At 43.2% G+C, this 16,265-nt stretch overlaps 2 protein-coding genes across 2 annotated transcripts in view; one reads left to right on the plus strand and one right to left on the minus strand.

Annotated features, from left to right (window-relative positions):
• Positions 1 to 1,407: 1,407 nt before the first annotated feature.
• Positions 1,408 to 11,240, minus strand: LOC104641570 (phosphoribosylaminoimidazole carboxylase and phosphoribosylaminoimidazolesuccinocarboxamide synthase). Its single transcript, XM_075752124.1, has 9 exons — positions 10,990 to 11,240; positions 9,971 to 10,168; positions 7,156 to 7,334; positions 6,284 to 6,463; positions 6,080 to 6,193; positions 4,711 to 4,794; positions 4,430 to 4,610; positions 3,347 to 3,505; positions 1,408 to 2,640 (listed from the first exon to the last, which is right to left on the minus strand). The coding sequence occupies exons 1-9, from the start codon at positions 11,006 to 11,008 to the stop codon at positions 2,474 to 2,476; spliced, it is 1,281 nt and encodes a 426-aa protein (XP_075608239.1). The 5' UTR covers positions 11,009 to 11,240; the 3' UTR covers positions 1,408 to 2,473.
• Positions 11,241 to 11,487: 247 nt separating this feature from the next.
• The window catches only part of PPAT (phosphoribosyl pyrophosphate amidotransferase), a 48,077-nt gene continuing 43,299 nt past the window's right edge, over positions 11,488 to 16,265 (plus strand). The window contains exon 1 of the mRNA XM_075752123.1: positions 11,488 to 11,765. Coding sequence (XP_075608238.1) covers positions 11,638 to 11,765 — 128 coding nt within the window. The 5' untranslated portion in view covers positions 11,488 to 11,637. The remainder of the gene's footprint in view (positions 11,766 to 16,265) is intronic.

A 16,265-nucleotide genomic window follows, 5' to 3' on the forward strand; every position in this document is an offset into this window, starting at 1 on the left:
GTTGGAATGCTGAACCAAGGGGAGGTATTTTCATTTGGCAGCAAAAGCTTTGTGAAGAACTTCCAGCTAAACAACTAAACAGCCACAAAGGCAGGCACTGCAGCCTTTAGGACAACTGCATAAAGTCCTTGCAGTTACAACAGACGTCACAGGCTTCCTCCGCTGATCACAGCAACATAGTATTAATGCTAGCTGCTGCGTCTTGGTCCTTTGCAGGGCAACTGCACAAACACACCCCAGCCTATCCAAAAGCTGAAGAATGACCATCTCTATGGCAACTAAAGCACTCAGCATGCTCGTGCCCAACATAAATTGGCACAAATTTACAACTGAAGTTAGTATAATCAGGGTGCAAGTAATTTGAGAAAAGTAACTTGAGACAGTACAGGATATTCCAGGAGTAGCACTCAAACCATTGTCTGTTAGCAATTTTTATTGCATGGGGGGAGACTGTACAGAGACAGCAACACAATGCAGCAACATGGGTGGAAAGACAGAGACAAATGGCTGGCTGCAGTTGTCTGGCTCACCATGGTGCTAGGGTAGTCAGGTGACTAACAGGTTCATCAGGTTGATTACCCTCCGAGCTAACACTCAGCGTGGCGTTGGGTAGGCAGGGGAAGAATAGGAAATGACATCTTCACCTCTTGTGTAACTGCACCCTCAGGTTATGTATTATTACACAGCTGAGCTAGCAGGCTGCTGCCACCAGGAGAAAGAAGTGCTGCACTGGCATTTATAAGCGTTGGCTCTGGTTCTTGTCTGATTACAAGCTAAGATGATCCAATTCACTCACCCAACCAAACAGGGAACATGCACTTTTTCACCCATTAATTGCTCTGCTAGTTGAAGTTAATAAATACCACTATCCTGTTCAGAGCTAGCTGACAGTATGCTTTCAGCTATGCAAGCTTAAGTACAGCCTGGGTAAATAGCTTGCTTGCTACAAAACACTGTCTTAAACATGAAGAACTTAATGTCAGTGCTTCCACAGAGATGGTATGCCACCAAAGCATTTCAACCTCTTTGTCATCACTAGCCCTCACTATTATTGAGGTTTCATTTAGAAATTCATTAGAAAAGCAACAACCCTCAAGACTAAGCATTCTAGTTATTTTGCTTTAGAGTAGGCTTTGACCAATTATAAGACCCCTGCACTTAACTCCAGAAGACAAGACTGCTGAGAACACTGTTTAGAGCTCTTCTATACAGCTTCCTCCTGTAACAGTGAGACACTTTAGTAGTAAGAGTACCTTCGAAAAGACTGTCAACCAAATACCATTCTATGCAGGTTTTGGTACATAAGCTTTTTACAGGATTATTATGTAACTTACAGTCCTGAAGTTATGTACCACAGCTGATGGCTAGTTTTTGAGTGTACTTATTCAGTAAATGTCCATGAAGAAGTTTTGAATTCAATAGTTTATTTGTAATTGTAAAAGCATAAGTGTTACATACATTGAGTAACTGCATATCTGTTAGAATCGTACCTACTCAGAAGATTGGTGTGTGCAAAGACAAGACAATCATGCTCAGATTTCCCCCCAGTAGGTTGTTGCTTTACGATTTATTCCCCCTCAGTTCAGTAAAATTTCCATAGAAACAGGGTGAGAAAATACAGATACATATATTAGCTGCTGAAGTGTATGAAGACAATTTGACAACATTACATAGGCCCTTTAGAACTACTGAAGGAGAGATCTGCCTAGTATTTAAAAAGGCAAAAACTGGACTAAGCAGAAGTTCCAGCAAACACAACAAGCCTAGTTACAGTTCACTTAAACCATCTGTATTTATAGCTTGTTACAAACAAGAGAATTGGTGTCAGCTTTATCACATCATTCCAGAAGATATCAGTGGGGTATGTATACACACACACACGCGCTAAAAAAAACAACCTACATGTATGTATATACATTTTTTAAATAAGGCAAGTATTTATTTCAGGCTCTTAAAACATTTTTCCAGCCCCTTTTCCTATTAATACAGCATATGTTGCCATTTTATTGCTAAAGAAAGCATACCATCTTTGCAAGCAGAACAGCACCAGCACTGGCTTTAGTTAGCAGTCCCGTTGAGTTAGTAAGATTCAAGACATACATTATTACTATGGCAGAATGTTACTGTTACAGAAATAAAGACTAATTGAATTCTATTTAGATCGCACCAAACCATTCTCTTGACATAGTCTGTAGTTAACAGTTTACAATAAAAAGCAGGACAGCACCATTTTGGAGCAACAGAAAGAGATACCTAAAATACTACTTCCCCATGTTTTACCAAGTTGTTTATATTAAAAAAATACACAAGGGAAGGATGAGGACACAACAGACTTCATCTGCTGCTCTAACAATGCTTTCTTCTGTAACAAAGAATGCAGGACTTTGAGCTCATTCAAATGTAACTTCTAATATGACTGAATAAGCACACCATTATCTTTGCATAACTAATAGAAGTTACTTGTTAGTATGACTTACAAGGTACACTCTCGAAGCTTTTTGTCAGCCTGCTTCAAGGAGATCCAGGTGTTTAACATGTTTGATCGCAGTTTGGCCCACACCAAATGGTTGTTTAACCCAAATATCTGGGCAGCAAACTGGGCAGCTCCTTCAGGTGACAGAGTAGTAGGACAGCCAAGACCTGCAGAGGAGAGATTACCACTTACTAAATCATAGTTTATAGTTATACAAAACACTGCCTCTGCAGAACAATTTACGACAATGTTTGTTTTGGTCTCCAGGAACCACATGATCTAGTTTTAAAGCTACTGAAGTGGCATGTGTTCCACTACTTCAAACATCACTGCTTTATGGCATTTTAAACCAAAAGCCAGTGTACCAAATGACTCTCCTTATGCAGAGATAACAGACTTCTGGGCCTCCTAGCTGCCAAGCTTCCATTCAAGTCACCAACAAAAGTAAAAATATCATACAGGTAGCAATGCCCTGAAATAAGAGAGTTAAGCTCTTAACTACATTGATTGCGGAGAAATATTTTTTTATCTTCATTCACATCTAAAATGCAACTCTAACTGTGAACAGAATTCAAGTATTTAAATCCTCATTAATACCAATTCCAAACTGGAGTGTTTAGCAAAGATAAGCCAAGGTTTATATACTTTGAAAGATATTTATTCTGATGTAATCTTTGCTGTTTATTGGGCTTTTTACCATTAAAAAAAAAAATCAAGGACTGTATGCAAGATATTTTTAAGACTTTCTCCAGTACTGATCCAGCTGCTTTTCCAGTGTTTTGCCATGTGTTTTTGTATACGTATGTACACTAGAACAACAACAAGAAAAGCGAGCTAGGTCAGTACAAGAGTGTAGTTTGAAAATCATCTTACCACTGGGTAGTCTGAGAGAGGACCACACATCCTGAGTGCCCCAGTCAGCTGAGAGTGGGGGACAGTTGACAACTGGGTAAGCAGTGTTACCAGACATTACTGGCCCCAAACCATTGCTTCTGCCAGCTACTGCAACAAACACTGTTGGGATTCCATCTCCTGGGGGAAGAAGACATTCAGAAATAAGCAGTCCACCTTGTTCTCTACCACTTGCTTTTCTGGGAACTTTCTCCAAGTCCACAATTCTGTTTGCAACTATTTTGTCAGTTCTATTACATAGCACTAGAATTTTATGTTTAACTTCCACCTTCATAGATATAACTTCTAAATCTTGCAGCCTTCTAAATCCCTGCTGTTTGGCACAACTGAAGTTAGCATGTCTTACTCTGCCTCTGAGGGGAAGTCTCAGCATCAGAGGAATAGGTGCTGCTTAGCTTTGTAGAGAACATAGCCATTAAACCTCTGGCATCTTTAAGCAGTCCTCTCCTCAAATCTTTTCCCCTGTAGAAAGTATGCTCCCACAAAAATAAGTGGTTCTCTCTCTCCTCTGCTAGGCTATAAACACTTTTGAAGAGATGTCAAGTTTTCTTGATAAAGAAAATTTAAATTAAGTATCTTTTTCTCATGGCATCTAAAATAACAAGCAAGAATATTTTCGTGAAACAGGCAGGAAAACACAATGGGAGCAACACCTGCCTTGTAAGTAACACATAAGAATATTCAGAGTCAGCTAGAGAAACTATCACTCCTTCTTGTTTCAGAAGTGCCAGCATCCCCAGCAAGATGCTACAGTAAGTGTATTAACATGATCAAGGCTTGGGCAAAGTAATTCTGGTTGTGGGATAAAGCAGAGGTTAGACTAACGGAAGTTGAGGCTGGGCAGTAGGACAATACATTACTCTAATAGCTTAGTGCAGTCTATACCCTGTCATTATGTAATTAGCAAGCGTAGAACAGCATTCTAACAGCTTGATGTTCTGTTCAACAAAAAAAATGGAAAAACCCCACACAAATCCTTAAGTTGCCAAGTCATTCTTGAACATGATGCTTTTCAATCCAAATCAGTACTTCTTTGACATTTACCTTCATATTCTGCTTTGATCCTCAGGGTTTCATCTGGCCCTTTGTGAGCAGAGGTCACTCTTAACTCACAAGGAATTCCAAAGGTTGCACATGCCTTTTTTATTTTTTCACAGTGACTGAGGTCAGAAGGAGATCCCATCAACACCACAACTCTACCTTGGCTCTTTGTTTTCAGAAGCAACTAGGGAGAGTGAAGTGGAGTGAGAGAAAGTAAAGCAGTCAACAGGATTGAAGACATGCAGTTATCAAAGTCTAGATATGTGTTCATAAAAAACAGGTACCTCCACTCTTTCTGCAACCCATTCAAAGTTTCTCTTAACCATCTGCAGTGCTTCGGGAGTCACTTCTTTCAGGTCCCGGTAGGACTGAAAAGAGGAAGAAAAATAAATACCTTTTACCCAAAACATGTTAGCTTCAAAGCATTTATTTTGCTACTACAATTGATAAGAACACCCCAACTGAAATATTTATGCAGTTTCTAGCCATTCCACAGGAAAGAGAATAGGAGATTAGTACAGATACAGGAGAAAGTGGATATGGAAGCAAGGAAGAGCTATTTAATGAAGAACCATCTCAGTAGGTGTAAACAACCTTCTACACTACAATTCATGGCCATGTGCAACATGAAAGGCATCCAGCCACGAGAGTATCAAGGTTTTGGAAGCTTGCCAAAGGGTAAATTTAAGGAAAGGCATACAGCTTTTTTAAAAATTGGATTGGTAATGACATGATTGCCTGCAGTAGCACTGCACTAGCCAACCTAGGTTCTGCATGATGTTATTATGTACCTTATTTTAGGGAGATGAGACAAAGCACTGTTAGAGCAATTCACTCAAGCATGCTACTACAGAATTCAGTTAAAGTAAACAATAGAGCAATTCTGTTTCCTAATTTAAAAGTAATACCCCTCCTCCCACACACACACTTTGAAATCTTCCCCTATGTGTCATAGGGTCTGTGTTCCTAGTCTCGACGACTGTCACAGAAGCTCCGTGACAGCCGCATTCCCAAACCGGTTCTTTCATAAATATCTCTGAACTACCAGATAAGTAGTTGACAACTGTAATTGCTACAAGTTAAAATATAGGACAAGTTTTATTTCAATCTTATGTTTGCAGGCCTCATGTGGACATAGTCTGTTAGTAACACTTAGAGACAAGTTAAGCTTCAATTCAAGCTTAACCAAAATAATGAAGAAAATCATCCTCTCTGCAGATCCATCTTATGTATGGCCAGATCTCTACTGGTAGAGGCTACCATTCTGAATAAACAGAGAAACTTGGACGTAGACCTGTGATGCGAAGCTTCTATTCTCCCTACTGATTTATTGTCCAACTATGTTATTATCTGCACACCAAGTCAGAAAAATCTTATTACCCCTGGAAGCTCCACGTTTCATCGCAATAGCTTCAGTCAACAGTGCTGTTGGGCATTCCTATTGAAGATACACAGGATTTTTTTTTTCTACCAATAACCAGATAGTTAACTATTTAATGAGAACAGGATTGGGCATTAGGTATCCTATGGACTACTCTGTAATAAGATAAGACTATCTAGAAAAAGCCACTCTGAAACCAGATGTTTAACCATAGGGTTTACTTTTTTCATTCTCCTTCCCAGCTGACTTAGAAGGTAAAGATTAAAACCTACCTGTTTGTCCTTCTGCTGGCTTCTGTCTCCTGACGGCCAGAGTCTCCATGAATCATTATCAATAACATCAGCAAGAACAATTTCTTTTGTCAGAATATTAACACCAAATTCAATCTAAAAAGACAGTAAGAATCCTATTTTAGGAACCATACAGTGATATATTTCCTGTGAGAACCAGGATCATGAGAAAGCACATTCTTATACCTTCAGGTCTACTAGAGTGCAGTTTTGGGGCTGCCATGATTTTTCCAGGATCTCAAAAATAGCTTGAGTGGAACGAGCCATAATATCTACTTCAGTCTGGCCAATAGTAAGTCCAGCAAAACAGAATTTTGCTTCAATGAGCTGCTCCTCAGACCATTGTGGATCATTATTAGCATCATCCTGTTAGGAAAAATTACATCATGTATATGTTCTGGTTAAGCTTGCTAGAAGAGGAAAATAACCATTAGCAGATAATACTAGGTTTTCTTTGTTTTTCAAAAACAAATACAGGCTTCAAACTAGTATTTTGTGATTAGCATAAAAAAAGTGACAGCAACATTGAAAACACTTGCTGTAACACCTGAACATCTTTAGAAGCACTTGAAGTTTGGACAGTGCACCAAGAGTCACAGGGTACAAAACCCACTTTAGGTCGGTTCACAAGACACTTCTTTCAGCATGCATTCCCAAAGAAGTTCAGAAACCTAACTGACTAGCTAGCTACTTAACCTCAGTGTGCAAGTACTTTTTATTTTAATTTCTTCAAATATATCAACACATCTGCTTAAACTGATGCATTAGACTTATGCCTAAAAAAGTCCTTATAAGAAAAACCATTTTCCTACTGTATGTACAGTTTGGCTTGTTACTCTTTGATGGCCCTGTAAGCCAGTATTACATTATATGCACTTTAGACAAAACATCTGTTGGACAAGAATGCCAGAAAACATTAGGATAGCAAAAGTACCAATACTAAGAGGACTGGTCAGCCACTAGTGCTACTTGCTTTATTTGTCAGCATTTTTAAAGGAGCTAAACAGAGCTAGAACTCTGTATTAAGTTCAATTAACATCACAGTAAAGGAAACTTACCTTGTAAAACATCTCAATTTTGGGTGGGTAAAACTTATATCCTTCTTTGACACCAGGGTTTCTTTTGAGGAAGGAGCCAGTAGCAATTCTTCTGCACACCCATTCAATTGGGATCATTTCACAGTGAGCTGCTATGAATGCTGTGTCACTCTGTTTCCTGACAAAAGCTGTTTTGATTCCTAAATATAAAGATGGCAGCTTAGTTCTATTACTAGGCACACTCCACAGTTGAAACGAGTCACAATCATCTTTAAGTACAACTGAATCCTGTTCTTCTCTGGACTTAAGGGACACATTGAATTTCTTCAAGGGATTTTAAGCCCCCTTTTGCCTTGCAAAAGGCCATCACTGCCGTTATCTTCCACAAGTCATTACCCTTGCTAAGTTTATCATACAATGCTTGCTTGTAGCTCAGAACCTTATGCTCTGGTCAGAAATCCTATTCTTGCAAATAATTTTGTTCACAGACCTTTTTAAAAATCCATCCCTCACAATTGTTTGGTTTTAAGCAAAAAAATTAGCAGCAACCAAGTACCCAACCATGCTCCCTGGTGGAAGATCCATCATACGTGGAACAGTAATAGGAGGCTTTCAGAGTTAGGTAAAGGCAGCAAAATATAGAAGCATGGTAGTGTTTGCTAATTTGTTTAATAAAGGAGAAAGGGGCTGGGAAGAGAATGACTTAGTCCTCCCCTCCATTACAAACTAGCATTTATTTAGGGCACTATAGCATAGTGATTTGTTGGGCAAGAGACATTAAGACTCAGAAGCACATGCACATACACACACCTGCTGCAGCAGGTCAACCTTCTTACATAATTCTAACATGACCTCATATTAAACAGGGACAGCCACTGCAAGTGTAAAATAGCTCTTTTTTCATTTTCCTCTTGAGGAAAGTCCCACCTTTCTCCCCTCAGGGCAAGACAACTGCCAAACTGCATCCAGTCAAACCAATAAGTAGCTCTATACCATTCGACTTCCAGAGCCGTAGAGGAAGAATTAAAGCCTTAAAATATAGTATTAACATTGGCTCTTCAGATTTTATTGCATCGCCCTCAAGAGCGGAATGACTTAAACAATCGACTGCATATTAAGTCACTTCTATCCAGGCATTAAGCCCCCTGCATGGTTTACTACTACATTTTTTTATCTGTGCAGATGAGTGCTTTAGAAGGGCTGACATTACCTCTGTTATACAAGAGAGAGAAACTTTAACAGAACTTCGTAAATCATCACCTTTGAAAGATGAGGTTAAGAAGAGTTGCGCAAAGCAAATAAACAACTTCTACAATAAGGCATTCATGTTATCTACAATTTATGCCAGTTAAATAACGAATCTGGAGAAGAGCCCTGAAAGTTCTTTTGTTGCTTTAAAATGCAGCTGCAGTTAATTCTGCATATTTTTCCAGAGCATCTGAAGTTACTGAGTACAAGCCATTTAAGGATCTTTGAGATGTCTACAGCATGGCTTCTTCACATTTAAAATTCATACCTGTATGATATTTAGTATTTTGATTGTTAGCTTAACTATTGCCCATTTAAGAATTTGGCAGAACATGTAATTAATTGTTCCTAAATGAAAACTGGTAGTTTTAAAATCAACTGCAAATATAATCAGGAAGACCTTGCAGGCTATTGTGCATACAATAGGCCTCCCAAGAAAGGCAGTGACTGAGGATTATTACACTGAATGACTATCACACTTTCTTCTTTTCCCACTGATCCATTTGCAAAGTATCTTTATCGTGTCAGTCCATATTTTAAGAACTACTTGCACAGAAATATAGGCAGATACAGCTCTACAGAAACCATCTTTCTCTTCCCCACATATGAAACATTTACTTTTGAAGACACTTACTTTTTGAAGATTTTACTGTTTCACCAAGATTTATTATTAAAAATTGTATTATCTACTATAAAGCGTAGAGTAACTGGTACTCAGCTGCGACTCGAAGAAGTCTTCATAGCTGCGTGCTCGGTCCCCTTTGAAGCACTCGCATGAAGAGTCACAACCAAGTTTACTGGTGCCTGTACTATACACTGTTAGCAGACCCAGGTTAGAAACCCACCAGCTCAAATTCCTCTTTGCAAGTTGCAAACTTCTCAAAGGACACTTCAATATGCTTTCTCAAAGCAGATACTGGCTTAATTTTTGGAAGTGTGGTGCAAAATTTACATGAGCAACTCAAATTTTTAGTCTCAAAGTAAACGTTGTCAATACATTCAATACAGACTGATATATGCATTTGTGATCGAGTCCTCACAAGTGTTTAAATACAAAGCATACAGAAACTTTACAATGATATAGTACACACAACTGAGAGGGGGAAAAAAAAAACCACCACATATGAAAGAGCACTCCAATTTTATCTTTTAACATTCATCCACAAATTTCACACAGCTTAGACATAGCCTGGTAGTGCCACTAGCTAGCAGTGACTTCTGTGCAGGCAGATGTAGTAAGACAGGCAAGATGCATCCAGTCCAGTATTACAGGCAAGGGGGCATAGGGTAGGGAAGAACTGACAAAAGTAGAGGCGAGGATTAGAGGTGTGTCCAAACAAGCAGGAAGAACTATTGCAGTGTTATCTGTGATTAGATTACTTCAGATAGTCTCATGTTCCAAATGAGCAAGTTGCCCACCCAGCTTTGTAGTACCAGAGGAAAGGTGTAACTAAAAAACTGATAGAAAAGATACTCAAAAAAACCCCATCAGGGCCTCAAGGCAGGGTAAAGAAATACATAGAAACAATACTGTTTTGTAACAGTATCTGTAACACACAGGCATGTATTCTACCTTTTAAATACTTACCAGCTTCTTGAAGCAACTGGAACACACAGCTAGTTGTGGTATTGGAAATGGCAGCCTTGCCTTCCATTCGGTCCTTCCTGGCTGCGTTTCCTGCTGTTATTTGGTCTTTTGATTGCATGAGAACACATCCTGGGATATCCGGCAGCTCGTATACTTCTTTTGTTTTACCTTCATTAACTTTTTTACCAAGTTTCAGGTCTAGAGAAAGAAAAAAAACAACAAACCAGTTTTAGATTTAAAGAAATTCTTTACTTCTGTACGTAAGCCCACCAAGTTCGCCTACGTGCAACACGAGAGCCAGCAGGACCCCACGTTGCAGCCAGTGACCAGGAAGAGCGCGCTCAGTTCCCACCTACAGGGCTATTTAGTCAGGTTTCCCTCCGAGCAGTGAGAGCGAAAGCGATCGCTCAAAGCCCTGCCCACGCGACTCGGGGATGCGCTCGTGGAAGGCGGGCAGCTCCTCGCTGGAGGCAGCCGAGCGCTCCCTCGGCCGCGCTCACCCACCCCCACGGGATTTCACTCCCCGCCGGGGGGGTCGGGAGGTGCCGCCTGAGGCGGTGCCGGCAGAAGCCGCGTCGTTTTAACCGATTGTTTTTAAACTTGGAGACAAACCTGACGCTCACAAAACCGAACGGCGCGGGTCGGCAGCGGCAACCGCCCGCGGCAACCTCCGCCCGGAGCGGGTGAGGCGTGAAGCTTCGGCTCGAAGCGTTCGCCTGCCCCTCCTGCGAGACGGGGGGGGGGGGCAGCCCTGACCCCCCTCAGGCTGGGACGCGCCCGTCCATTAAATAAATAAATAAATAAAGTTAAAACTTCGCAGGGAAAAAGTTCACTTCCAAGCACCCACACCCCGAGCCCGGCTGAGCGGGCACTGGCCCCTCGGGAGCGGCACCCCTCGATCCAAACACAGCCCACACCTCCCCCCTCGACCGTTACCGGCCCCCCATGGCGCCCAACGGCCGCGGCCCCCCCCAGGTTGCCCTGCCGAAGGGATGGGGGGGCGCGGATCCGGCAGTTACCTGATGCTGCGGGGGCCATGGCTATGGCGGCGGAAGCGGGAGCAGGCACCTAAGGCACAGAAGAGAAGCTCAGCACGCGCTGCCGAGTCCCGCCGCCGGCGTAAGAAGGGGCCGGCGGAAGGGGCGGGCTAGGCGGGACAGAGGGCAGCGGCGCCGCCCGCCAATCACCGCCCAACGCGGCGGGGACGGTGCGGGCACTTCTGAGCTCCGTAAAGACCCCCCCAGGCGAACCCCGGCCGTCCCCCCTCTCCCCCCCGCCCCGTGCAAACACGGCCCCGGCCCACTTCCCGGCCAATGCCGGCGCCGCGCCCGGCCCCCGACTCCCCGCGTCCCCCACCCCCCTGGCAAACACCCCTCCCGGCCTGTTGCGCCCCGCGGGGGGCAGCGGGTCCGGGGTCGCGGGCCTGGCTGGAAGCGGAGGAGGGGGCGGGGAAGGGACAGGCGAGGCGGCCATGTGGGGGCCGGGGGGGCCCCCCCGGGGGCGCTCCCCCTCTGTATGTAAATGAGGGAGGCCGCTCCGGCAGGCTACCGGCGGCCCCGCGCGGCGCGGCGCTGTTGGCTGCGCGCGGCGCCGACAGGAGCGCGCGGGAGCCGGGCCGGGGCCGCCCGCTGGGGCCGCGCCGCCCGCCTCCACGTGCCGCCCGCGCCATGGAGCTGGAGGAGCTGGGCATCCGGGAGGAGTGCGGCGTGTTCGGCTGCATCGCCTCCGGCGTGTGGCCCACGGAGCTGGACGTGCCCCATGTGATCACGCTGGGGCTGGTGGGGCTGCAGCACAGGTAAGGGGGCGGGAGAGGGGGCACGAAGGTCGGGATCGGGCTGGATGGGGCCACCGTCCGATAAACGGCGTCTCCGTGGCGGGCCGGGCCCGGGCCGCGGCGGCTGCCCCGGAGGTGATCGGGGCCCCGCGCCAACACGTGCAGCCGGGAGGGCCCCGGGGCGCCGTGAGAAGGAGCGGGCCGGGCGGGGAGCGGCGCGGCCGGGGGCCTGCCCGCTCCGGAGCGTCCCGTCCCTTCCTCCCTCTCCGCGGCGGCGGGGAGACCCGGCAGCATCCCGGTGGCGAAGCGGAAGGAACGCCTCGCCGCCTCCCGCCCTGCCGGCCCGGCCCGGCCCCGCGAAGGAGCAGCTCTCGGACGTTGTTTTGGACCTCAGCTGCAATGTCGCTTGAGTCGCCCCCGCCCCTGCTGTCGGCCGCCACCCGGAGGCCGCGCCGCCTGCCCGGGCGTGCGCACGTCCCGCGCTGCCCGGGGGCCTCCGCGCGGGGAGCCCGCCCCGGGTCGCCCCGTCCCGGGCACCCGGCCACGGCGCGGCGGTGTCACAGGGGCGCTGACCGCCTGCCCTGGCCGTCCTTCGGAGCGTTACTCGAGACGCTTACGTTAAAGCGGGATTCACACAGATCGAGGCTACCGAAACGGGCCGGTTCTTAAGCATTTTTAGGCTCCTGCTAGACGCAGTTGTCGAGATTCATCACCGTGATACAATAAAACTAGTCTTCTACCTGACACGTCTACGGCGATGCAAAACGGGCTAGATTCACTGTGGTTCACGTGGATGCGCAGCTGCAAAATGAAGTTTGAGCTCTGCTTCCGTTTGGTATTCAAAGTAATAACGTTCCGCACCGGCACAGGCTAATGATTTTTTCGGTGGGGCCGGAAAGGTGTGTCGTCCCTGGGGGAGCACGTGCGCAGCCAGGCACGCACGTGCGCGGTCTGTAGTACGTGCTAGGCTTCGGTAGTACGAACGCCTATATGCTATGCTTCACTTCCCTTTTGCAAAAAGTCGGCTAAATAAGCGCATTCCTGAGAGGCCGGGGAGGTGGGCTTCTCTAAGTACACGTGCACTGAACGGATAAAACGATCAGTTCTTTGTAATTTTGAGGTCACAGACATATAAAGGTTGCTCTGAAGTTGCTTTGGACCAACAGTGGAAGATTGTTTACATCGAGATTTTCTGTTTATTACAGCTGAGCTTCGTATGCTTTTACGGGTAAAATGCCGCATCCCTACATGACTCATATACTAATAATTTTCTTTGGATTGCAGGTGTGGCATTCATAAACTTATATATATTTGCCAGTGTCCATCAAAAATGTTTTTATTGGGAGCGATAGAGCTGCAGAATCCAAGGAATAAAGCCATGTAAACAGTAGTCTCATTTTAGGTTGCTCAGTTTTTCTGTGAAGAGGCCGGAAAAAAATCTTACCTCATTTGTGCTTACACAGTTACACTGGTGGACCTGGAGTTTCTTAGTTGGAAATAAAATGACTGATGTATTTTCATCACTTTGCAGCTTACTATCTCAATTTTCATTGCAACCTTATTTCATGATTTTTCGGTACACTTTTTTTTCTTTTTTCTTTTTCTTTTTTTCTTTTTTTTTTCTTTCTGATGGGCACGTGACAAGTATATTTGATTTCCATAAGCTCTTTAATATCAAATATCCCCTGTGGAGGACACACCTGTAGACAGTAATACTAACGTTGTGACTGAAACTTTAAGCAATTCCCAACTACAAAATTGCGGGAAGATAATATGCACTAAAGGCACATATGCACTACCTCTGATTCTGATCTTCTAGCAATAAAAAGAAAATTAAGGGATGCTTTCTTATAGGCATAAACATTATTGCATCTGTAAAGTGAAACTTGTTTACTTTCACTGTAAAGTGAAACAGTCTCTTCAATTAGGTATACCTTTGCAAGCACCCAATAAAATTCTATTAAATAGCTGAGATGTTAATGTTCCCATTTCCTTCTTTAATGTTTCTCTCTAACCTCTTTGCATTTTTCCTACTCCGAGGTGTAGAAGAGGTAACAGGATAGCAGCTATTTTTATATATTACCTCTCAAGAGGTAATAGGATAGCAGCTATTTTTCTTCCTTCTTTTTTGGGTTGAAAACCAGAATTAAGATTTAGCATTAATTATATCAGTAAATTTCACTAAGCCCATTCTTTTAAAGTTAAAAACTAAGAAATGTCTCTTAACTGTATTCCTTTAAAAATAAGTAAATTCGAGAGAGAGGTATGGTAAATATTAATGGGCAGTCCCAATCAGACCTAAGTGACTAACAGAAATTTGATTGGCCATTAGAAGACACAGTCCTTAGACCTCACCTTCAAATTAATAAGGATGCTTAGGTAATGATTACTGGTCTTAGATACTGCTAGGCGTATTCTTTTATATGCAAATTAGTCCTGTGCAATAAATCAAATTACAGAATTTGGCCCTTAATTCATCTTACATTTTAAAAATCAGAATATTCAAGCATGGCGCTGTATCAAACTGTGTTTTTGAGACAAGTGATCCACAAAGAAAAGGCAGCTGTTGGGAACATGTTATAATTTCTAATCTTTGAAATATCTGTATACATAAAAATCCAGAATATTTTTTACATGCCAAAAAAAGACGCGGCATGAATTCTTTGTGCTTTATGTTCTGATAAAGCTGGTTGCAGCAATGTGAAGGACTTTGCTGTTTCTGATAAATGGCTTAAAATAAGTTGATAGTTTGTATTACAGTATTAAAAAGATACTATGGCACCGGAGACATTTACTTCAGTGAGGATGTTTGTAACTGAAAACTTGAAACTCTGTAGGCTGGATCGAGCCACCAAATATTTAAGCATGTATTCAAGGGCATGTGTTTGAGTGGTGCTCATTGTTACACTGAAACCGTTCTGCATGAAAAACTGCTGTGTATTTGTAAGGGAGGTTCTGGAGCAGGCCCACAAATAGGCATATCGGGAAAGATAAAAGATAGTCTTGGAATTTCACTATCTTGACATAAGCAACAACGTGAAAAGCTTCTTTCTTTCTTTTTTTTTTAATTAAAAAGCAGCTGCTAGCTTGTTGAGGCTTAAATTTGCAGTCCTTTGTAGCAGAAGTTAGAACATGGCTTTTTATTGGCTTTTACTGTATAATGGTGAACTGTGAAGTAAAATGAAAATCAGTATATTCCTACTTACAGACCAATCAAGGCCTTCCACACACTAAGAACATTGTACTACTTTAACTTGAGACCATTTTAAAGTGATTTTCATCTGTTTGTAACACATTTTACAGCTATGGTAGCAGTGAATTCTCATTACATTTGAAGCTTTAAAGCTGCTAAAGCTAACGCTGTTAACTCTGGCTTCAACATTAACAAGGATTAAAAGTGGATGTTATAAATCATCTTTACCATTTGTAAGCCAAGGAACAAAGTCACTGTAAAATCTACTGACAGCATGCCAAAATAAAGGACTTTCTTGGGGGTGGAGAGGGAGGGAGGGAGGGAGGAGGGGTACTTTGACTTACAAATCTATTAAGCGTCATTTGAGTCCTTGACCAGGACAAAATTGCAAAGTTAATCTTGCAACAAGTGTGATTTCTGTTAACTTTTTGCAAAATTCCCTGGAAAATATTTTTGGCAGAAATACTGTGTACTGAAACCTGAGTGTGTCCAGCTTTGTACTACTTTTTGGAAAGGTCTTTAAAAGGCCTTTTCTGTGCAGGTGGAAGTCCCGTTAGGTCAGAGAATACTTCTTGTCCCAACTCAGCTGGGTCTATGTATGGAATTTGTTATGCAAATCAAAGTAAATGGCGAGTGGAGGCTGGGCCAGCATGCTTTTTTGATACCTTCCCTGTTACTGCCCACTATTAAACCCCACACAACAGAACCCAAATAATCCCCCTTCCAAGTTAAGAATTTTTACTTCTCTTTCAGTCTAGTAAAATTACTGGTTGTTTCCCATTAGCCATCCTTCCAAATATGTACACTCAATATAGCATAATGAAAGTGTTTATCTCCTGTTTTATATACAACCTCTTGGCTACAAGATAGGTTTGTTTAAAAGGCTATTTAGCAAGCCGTCAGTATCCTGTCTTACACTGTAAGTCTTTCAGGCAAAAAGCTTGAAATTGCAATAGTATTTGCATGGTAATTTTCTGAGGAACAGAGATATGCTACAGGTAACAATCCTGGTAATTTGGTAGTTTAGATATTTACCTTTTTGTTTCATCTCAAGAACACATTATGAGTTCAGCAGATCCCCCATCCCCAGATGCAATAACTGCAGTGTTAAATGTTTGAATTGTCTAAATGCTGAGATGTTTGTCTAGCTAGTGATTGAGTCTGTATGCTCTTTTACCATTTACCATACAGCTGGTACCTGCTGGTAAAACACTCCTGAGTACTTTCAGAGACACTTACTGAATGTGGATATAGTAACACTTTATCTTTTAGTTCTATCTTGGTTTATGTTTATAGGCTATTCTGTGCTGCTAGGTCCTGACAGCCCA

Source organism: Balearica regulorum, chromosome 4 (genome assembly GCF_011004875.1).
Source record: "Balearica regulorum gibbericeps isolate bBalReg1 chromosome 4, bBalReg1.pri, whole genome shotgun sequence".
In the NCBI taxonomy this organism is placed as follows: domain Eukaryota; kingdom Metazoa; phylum Chordata; class Aves; order Gruiformes; family Gruidae; genus Balearica; species Balearica regulorum.